The following is a 9,172-nucleotide window of genomic DNA, read 5'->3' as shown; positions in this document are numbered from 1 at the left end:
AATCTCCATCTGTCAATTGCAAAAGGCCGCTTTACTGGGATCGGCAAACATAATTTGCCGCTACATCACGCAGTCCTAGGTGCTTGGGAAGTGCCCGACTGGTGATGAAATACGAAATCCAGCATAGTGATCTCGTTTGCTCTGTTGTATTGACATAACAATAACAATAACAACAACAACAACAACAACAACAACAATAATAATAATAATAATAATAATATTTTTTAGATTTGTATGCCGCCCCTCTCCGAAGACTCAGAGCGGCTCACAACAAACAATATAGAGTGTACAAATCCAATGTTTAAAAAGCAATCATACAGCCCAAACAAACCATACATAAACCATAATAGCTGAGGGGTATATCAATTTCCCCATGCCTGGCGACATAGGTGGGTTTTCAGGAGCTTACACAAGGCAAGGAGGGTGGGGGCAGTCCTGATCTCTGGGGGGAGTTGATTCCAGAGGGCCAGGGCCGCCACAGAGAAAGCTCTTCCCTTGGGTCCCGCCAGACAGCATTACTTAGTGGACGGGACCCGGAGAAGGTCAACAGTGGCCAATTGGTCACTGGGATTTGTGCAGCAGAAGGCGGTCCCGAATAATAATAATAATAATAATAATAATAATAACAATAACAATAACAATAATAATAATAATACTCAGTTGCTGCAAAAAGATCCCACAGACTGACTGCAAGCATAGAGATAGATGATCCACTGGAACTTGTGCCAGAACAAAGAACTGGTGGGATCATAAGCCCGAAAAAGTGGTTGAAAATGAGCAAGCAAAACTACTGTGGACTTCCAATTTCCGACTGACTGAATTTTGAAACATAACACACCAGACACCATGATTGTGGAGAAAAAGAAAGTATAGATCATCGACTTCGCAATCCCAGGAGACAGCAGCTAGAGAAATTTGCAAAATACGAAGACCTGAAAATCGAACTACAATGACTCTGGAACAAACTAGTGCAGGTAGCACCAGTGATAATCATCTCCCCTGGTCCTTCTTTTCATTAAACTAGCCATGCCCAGTTCCTGCAACTGTTCTTCGTATTTATTTATTTATTTTATTTATTTATTTATTTATTAGATTTGTATGCCGCCCCTCTCCGTAGACTCGGGGTGGCTAACAACAATAATAAAACAGCATATGACAAATCTAATATTTAAAATAACTAAAAACCCTTATTAAAAAAAAAACATACACACAAACATACCACGCATAAATTTTATAGGCCTGGGGGGAAAGGAATATCTCAATTCCCCCATGCCTGACGGCAGAGATGGGTTTTAAGGAGCTTGCGAAAGGCTAGGAGAGTGGGGGTAATTCTGATCTCTGGGGGGAGCTGGATGCAGAGGGTCGGGGCCACTACAGAGAAGGCTCTTCCCCTGGGTCCCACCAAACAACATTGTTTAGTCGACGGGACCCAGAGAAGGCCAACTCTGTGAGACCTAACTGGTCACTGGGATTCGTGCAGCAGAAGGCAGTCCCGGAGATATTCTGGCCCGATGCCATGAAGGGCTTTATAGGTCATAACCAACACTTTGAATTGTGACCGGAAACTGATCGGCAACCAATGCAGACTGCGGAGTGTTGGTGTAACATGGGCATACTTAGGGAAGCCCATGATTGCTCTCGCAGGTGCATTCTGCACGATCTGAAGTTTCCGAACACTCGTCAAAGGTAACCCCATGTAGAGAGCGTTACAGTAGTCGAGCCTCAAGGTGATGAGGGCATGAGTGACTGTGAGCAGTGACTCTCAGTCCAAATAGGGCCGCAACCAGGCGAACATGGGCAAACGTCCCCCTCACCACAGCTGAATGCTGTTCTCTAATGTTTTAGCCTCCAGTCCCCTCATCATCTTTGTTGCTCTTCTCTGCACTTTCTACAGTCTCAACATCTTTTTTATATTGTGGTGACCAAAACTGGATGCAGTATTCTAAGTGTGGCCTTCACATTTGATGTTTTTGTTACACACTACTTTTCTTTTTGTTGTTCTGTTGTTTTTGTTTTCAAAAAATTTAATAAAAATTATTTTTTTAAAAACACACAAAATGATACCCCACTGGTGACCTCCAGTGTCTGTCTGTCTATTTGTTGTTAATTTAATTTATATGCTGCCCAACTCCCAGAGGCCTCTGGGCGGCTTACAACAAAAAACAACATCAAAAAAGACAATTTTTGTTCATTATACAAAGGATTGATTGATTGATTGATTGATCTCTTCCTCATTGGAATAATGCTTTATCCCAAGACTTCAAGCCAATTGCAAGCCACTAGACTAGACCTAAATCCCGCCCCCTGTACGGACGGAGCAGGCGCGAACCAGGCAGCTGCCTGGCAACCACTTAAAGCCCAAACGAAACGCGCCTGGATCTTGTAAACTCGCTTGGCGCGTCATTTTTCCCTGCGCATGCTCCATCGGGAGGGAAGACGTCATCTCTTTCCTCGAACCCCGCCGTGAGGAATGTTCCATTCACCAAAGGAGGAGGAGGAGTAATAGTAGATTCTACCAAAGCTTTAAATCTCCCGGTGGAAATTCTCCGAAACCGATCTAAAGGATATTATTTTTCTCACTATCTCCGGTTTGAACGTTTTGTTTCAACCTTTGGATCTTTCTTTCTTTACTTTTTTTCTTTGGGGGGGGGGTTGGTACGTGCCGCACCTAAACACCATCGCGGCCTCCCATCAATTCAGCTCCGAGCTACGGAAGCCGAAGCGGCTCAAAAAAGGAGGGGGCTGGGCGCGCTTCAGCCCCGCCCTCCGCACGCTCCGCGGACGCCGCCTGCCGCTTCGTCAACGCGGCTGCCGACGTGGAGCCGGCCGAGGCCAAGGCGGAAGTAGCCCGAGCGGAGGAAGCGGACACCTTCGCCGCCGCCGCCGCTCTAGCACCCGCGGCCATGGAGAGCTCCTTGGAGAAGGTGGGCGCTTCTCTGGGGTGGGGCGAAGCGGGGGGGGGGGGCGCTGATCAAAGGGGGGGGGCTGAAGGTGTAATAGAGCCCACATGGGGGGGGGGGGATGAGAAGAAGATGCGTCTCGTATTTATAGGACCGAGGAAGGAGGACGGGGATGTCAGCTCCGCTCTGGGATTATTATTCAGAAATGGATCCGATATTTGCATCGTGGAGGGTCTGGTGGGAGATTTGGGCATTAATAATAGGGATGCTCTGTATAGATATAGAAGCTAGATCTATCTGCACACACATGTAGAATAGCCCCTGTTAATAGTGCACAAATCACTGCGATTGCATAGACAGACAGATAGAGAGATATAGGAGAGAGAGAGAGAAAGGTAGGTAGGTTGATAGATAGAGGGAGGGAGGGAGGAAGGAAGGAAAGGATAGAGAGAGAAAGAAAGGTAGGTAGGCAGATTGGTAGATAAATGATATAGGATAGAGAGAGAATGATAGATAGATAGATAGATAGATAGATAGATAGATAGATAGATAGATAGATAGATAGATAGATAGATAGATAGATAGATAGATAGATAGATAGATAGATAGATAGATAGATAGATAGATAGATAGATAGATAGATAGATAGATAGATAGATAGATAGATTAGAGGAGAGAGAGAAAAGGTAGGTAGGTAGGTAGATAGAGAATGATAGATAGAGGAGAAAGGAAGGAAGGAGGATACGAGAGAGAGAGAAAGGTAGGTAGGTTGGTTGGTAGATAAGCAAAAGATATATGAGATAGATAGATAGATAGATAGATAGATAGATAGATAGATAGATAGATAGATAGATAGATAGATGAGAATGATAGATGGGTGGGTAGGTGGATGGATGAATACATTAATGCACAAACACACACATAAATACCATGTTTTCCTGAAAATCAGACCCTGTATTTTGTTTTGAACCCTGAAATAAACGCTTGGCTTTATTGCCATGCACTCAAAAACCTGATTAGGCTTATTATCAGAGGGAAACAGGATATTAATGCATATATAGATGGAGATAGATATGGATATGCGTTGATATGTGTGTGTGTACTTGGGCATTACTCCTATAAGTTCATTTCTGCATTTTAAGTTCATTTGTGCATTTAATTGTACATATGGATTTGTGATTTGCTTATCACATTGCATGATTTTGGGGGATTTGCAGATTAAGTATGCATGTGTTTACGTGTGTGTGCATGTGTATATTGCCTTAATACTATATACATTTGTATATATTACCTTAATGTTATATATGTGTGTGTATTGGCTTTATATGTATTTATGTGGACATACGTATGTGTATATTGCCTTATTATATACACACACATGCATACATGTGTTGCTTTTATGTGCATGAATATATGTTTATATGTGTATATTGCCTTAATATTATGTATGTATGTATGTATGTATGTATGTATGTATGTATGTATATGCTGTAATTATATGTATCTTTGTGTACATTGATAAAGTACATATATACATTAATTTTATTATATATAGCAGAGGTCCCAAACTTGGCAACTTTAAGACTTGTGAACCAACTCCCAGAATTCTCCAGCCAGCATATTTGGAGCATAGCATAGCTGGCTGGAGAATTCTGGGAGTTGAAGTCACAAGTCTTAAAGTTGCCAAGTTTGAAGACCTCTGATATGTAGCATGTATGTTGCAGAAAAAAATGTGTTCATGGGTGTGCACATAGGTGCATATTATATATGTCCATATGTATTTTAGTCAGCTATTTGTTACATTCATAACTTCATTCATACATTAAATGGATTTGGTTCCTTCCATGATGTACTTCTACTTACATCAGGACATCTGTATTCAGAGAGATCCAGTAGGGTGATTCAGTGGGGAAGGAGCTATCAAGTTGAGAGACCCATAGACTGTTCTCCCCTCAGCTCCATAAGATCATTCGTCCCTCCCTCTCAGCAGGTGCAATGGAGGAGATGATGGGCTAAGAGTTGGGAGACCCATATTCCTTAATTATGGGCCTTTCAGGGGTCCTGAAACTGCAGTTCTGTATTCTGAGCCCAAAAGTTTGAGAAGTTGCAATCTCCAAGTTTGTCAACGGCTCCATTGCAAATCAGATATTTGGAGGTGGTGTTTGTTTTTATTTTATGCCAACGAGCAAAAGTGTGTGGCCTGCAGTTGTGAATACATTGCCATATTTTTTGGAATATAAGACGCACCGGAGGAGTATAAGACACACCTTAGTTTTGGGGGGAGAAAATGGGGGGGGGGATCTGCCTACCAGGTATTCATCTGGCTAGCATGCTTAGTCTGGTCAGCTTCAGCACATTATTTTATCCCCTGGTCAGGGCTGGAAAAATACATACTTTGGAGCGAGGAACAATGAAAAGAAGCTTGCAAAGATTGGGCGCTGGAAAACCATTCTTAGGAAGGAGTAGCAATGAAAAAGCCTGCAAACCAGGAAGATCGTAAGCACCTTGTTAGGGCTGGAAAAAACATTATTTGGCGCAAGTAGCAATGAAAAAAATGCCTTCAAAGATTTAGGGCTGAAAGAAAGATTATTTGGAGATTGTTAGTGCTTCATCAGGACTGGGTGGGGAAAGCTACATTCAGCATATAAGACGGCCCTAAATTTTCAGCCTCTTTTAAGAGGGAAAAGGTGTGTTTTATCCTCCAAAAAATACAGTAAATCCTTTTTTTTGGCACACATTTGTGTACATATCCAAATGCCATTTACAGTGATGCCTCGTCTTACAAACGCCTCGTCATACAAACTTTTCGAGATACAAACCCGGGGTTTAAGATTTTTTTGCCTCTTCTTACAAACTATTTTCACCTTACTAACCCACTGCCGCCACTGGAATGCCCCGCCTCCGGACTTCTGTTGCCAGCGAAGCACCCGTTTTTGCGCTGCTGGGATTCCCCTGAGGCTCCCCTCCATGGGAAACCCCACCTCCGGACTTCCGTGTTTTTGTGATGCTGCAGGGGAATCCCAGCAGCGCAATAACGGGCGTTTCGCTGGCAACGGAAGTCCGGAGGTGGGGTTTCCCAGCGAGGGGAGCCTCAGTGAAATCGCAGCATCGCAAAAACACAGAGGTCCAGAGGTGGGGTTTCAAGGACTTCGGTGTTTTTGCGATGCTGCGATTTCACAGATGCTCCCTTCGCTGGGAAACCCCACCACCGGATTTCCGTTGCCAGTTTTTGCGATGCTGGGATTCTCCTGCAGCATCGCAAAAACACAGAAGTCCGGAGGTGAGGTTTCCCATGGAGGGGAGCCTCAGGGAAATCCCAGCAGCACAAAAACGGGCGCTTTGGCTGGCAAAAGGGGTGAATTTTGGGCTTGCACGCATTAATCGCTTTTCCATTGATTCCTATGGGAAACATTGTTTTGTCTTACAAACTTTTCACCTTAAGAACCTTGTTCCGGAACCAATTAAGTTTGTAAGACAAGGTATCACTGTATATGGTAAATGTGAACTAGTTGTAACGGTATGTAAAGATTTGTTTGATAAACTCACTTGCAGTCTTGCCTGAAATGGAGATCATTCCAGCAGTAGGAGAGAAAGCCAATCACTTTTACTTTCAATTAATCTTTTGAGAATGGATTCCTAGGTAAGACTCTGCTGCGGAGATCACTCATCAAAAGGATATTGGTTACTGAATTCTGAAAGTATAAGTTGCGAGCACTTATACAGGTGACTTTGGGCTTCTCTTAGCCCAACCCATGTCACAGCTTCCTTGTTGTGGGGAAAAAATAGAAAGAGGAAATTAGATTAGATTAGATTAGATTAGATTAGATTTATTGGATTTATATGCCGCCCCTCTCTGCAAACTCGGGGCGACTCACAACAAAGTAAAAAACAATACATAATAACAAATCCAATACCCACCAATCCAATTACAATGTTAAGCTAAAAAATTCATAAAAAACAACCCCAGAATATTAAAAAACAAGCACACAATCAATCTAACACCAAAACAACATGGGCAAGGGGGTGATGTTTCAGTTCCCCCATGCCTGACGGCAGAGGTGGGTTTTAAGGAGTTTGCAAAAGGCAAGGAGGGTGGGGGCAATCCTAATCTCAGGGGGGAGTTGGTTCCAGAGGGTCGGAGCCGCCACAGAAAAGGCTCTTCCCCTGGGTCCCGCCAGATGACATTGTTTAGTCGACGGGACCCGGAGAAGGCCAACTCTGTGGGACCGAACCGGTCGCTGGGATTTGTGCGGCAGAAGGCGGTCCCGGAGATATTCTGGTCCGGTGCCATGAAGGGCTTTATAGGTCATAACCAACACTTTGAATTGTGACCGGAAACTGATCGGCAACCAATGCAGACTGCAGAGTGTTGGAGTGATATGGGCATACTTAGAGAAGCCCATAATTGCTCTCGCAGCTGCATTCTGCACCATCTGAAGTTTCCGAACACTTTTCAAAGGTAGCCCCATGTAGAGAGCATTACAGTAGTCGAGCCTCGAGGTGATGAGGGCATGAGTGACTGTGAGCAATGACTCCCGGTCCAAATAGGGCCGCAACTGGCACACCAGGCGAACCTGGGCAAACGCCCCCCTCGCCATAGCTGAAAGATGTTTCTCTAATGTGAGCTGTGGATCGAGGAGGACGCCCAAGTTGCGGACCCTCTCTGAGGGGGTCAATAATTCCCCCCCCCAGGGTAATGGATGGACAGATAGAATTGTCCGTGGGAGGCAAGACCCACAGCCACTCTGTCTTGTCTGGACTGAGTTTGAGTTTGTTGACACCCATCCAGGCCCCAAGAGCCTCCAGGCACCGGCACATCACTTCCACTGTTAGGTATGTTCTCCACCTTGAGTTATTTATAAAATAATAATAATAGAGGAATAAAAATAAATGCATGCTCTTCCAGTTTAAAAGAGCTAAATTTCATGAGGTTTTGGGGCCCTCGGAAAAAAACCACCCACATTGAATGAATGAATTTTTAGTCGTTCATGCTTTGAAATGAATGTCAAGTCGCGTGAGTTTAATTCCAGGATGCTAAAATGGACCTATAAAATTAGCCAGGGAATCACGCAAAGATTTATTGATAGAGAAGCCATTAAAGTTCCTTAGCTTAGTGATAAATGGCTAGCAGAAGGAAGAGCAATTGTAGTTTGATCTGATATCCTCGGATGCTTAAAGCATCGGTTAGCCTGTTCATCATGTTGACTTACCATTTAAAGATCTATTGCTCGTGTTACGGTGGTCAAAGCAATGGAAACTGCAGTTTAATGTTTCCAAATGTAAAATAATGCACTTGGGGAAAAGGAATCCTCAATCTGAGTATTGTATTGGCAGTTCTGTGTTAGCTAAACTTCAGAAGAGAAGGATTTAGGGGTAGTGATGGGTGAACAGTGCGGTCAGGCAGTGGGGAAAGCAAGTAGAATGCTTGGCTGCATAGCTAGAGGTATAACAAGCAGGAAGAGGGAGATTGTGATCCCACTGTATAGAGTGCTGGTGAGATTCCACATTTGGAAGACTGTGTCCAGTTCTGGAGACCTCACCTACAAAAAGATACTGATAAAATTGAACGGGTCCAAAGACGGGCTACAAAAATGGTGGAAGGTCTTAAGCATAAAACCTATCAGAAAAGACTTAATGAACTCAATCTGTATACTGTAGTCTGGAGGACAGAAAGGAAAGCGGGGACATGATAGAAACATTTAAATATGTGAAAGGGTTAAATAAGGTTTGGGAGGGAAGTGTTTTTAATAGGAAAGTGAACACAAGAACAAGGGGTCACAATCTGAGGTTAGTTGGGGAAAAGGTGAGAAGTAACGTGAGAAAATATTATTTTACTGAAAGAGTAGTAGATGCTTGGAACAAATTTCCAGCAGACGTGGTTGGTAAATCCACAGTAACTGAATTTAAACATGCCTGGGATAAACATACCTCCATCCTAAGATAAAATACAGGAAATGGTGTAAAGGCAGACTAGATGGACCATGAGGTCTTTTTCTGCCGTCAGTCTTCTATGTTTCTTATGTTTTTTTCCGATGTGTCAAAAGCTCTTTGTGCTAGCTATTTCCATGCTCCTGCAAATAAGATAGGAAGCACGTGGTCCAATGAATGGACCAATTTTGACCTCAATTCTCCGTTCCAAAGAACCTGGAATACATTAGGAGGGTCTGATAAATCATGTGAAAATTGCTTTGTCGGATATTTCATTTGGCTGTGGTGAGATTATTTCCAGAGTTGAAATCTTGGTTACTGTATTTTTCACAGTACAAGGTGTG

At 43.4% G+C, this 9,172-nt stretch overlaps 1 protein-coding gene across 1 annotated transcript in view; it reads left to right on the top strand.

The window, feature by feature from the left end:
• Positions 1-2,771: 2,771 nt before the first annotated feature.
• Positions 2,772-9,172, top strand: part of PDXDC1 (pyridoxal dependent decarboxylase domain containing 1) — a 64,574-nt gene continuing 58,173 nt past the window's right edge. The window contains exon 1 of the mRNA XM_070761124.1: positions 2,772-2,924. Coding sequence (XP_070617225.1) covers positions 2,904-2,924 — 21 coding nt within the window. The 5' untranslated portion in view covers positions 2,772-2,903. The remainder of the gene's footprint in view (positions 2,925-9,172) is intronic.

Source organism: Erythrolamprus reginae, chromosome 9 (assembly GCF_031021105.1).
Source record: "Erythrolamprus reginae isolate rEryReg1 chromosome 9, rEryReg1.hap1, whole genome shotgun sequence".
In the NCBI taxonomy this organism is placed as follows: domain Eukaryota; kingdom Metazoa; phylum Chordata; class Lepidosauria; order Squamata; family Dipsadidae; genus Erythrolamprus; species Erythrolamprus reginae.
Note: the sequence above shows the minus strand (reverse complement) of the source record. Positions and strands in the feature narration are given on the sequence as shown.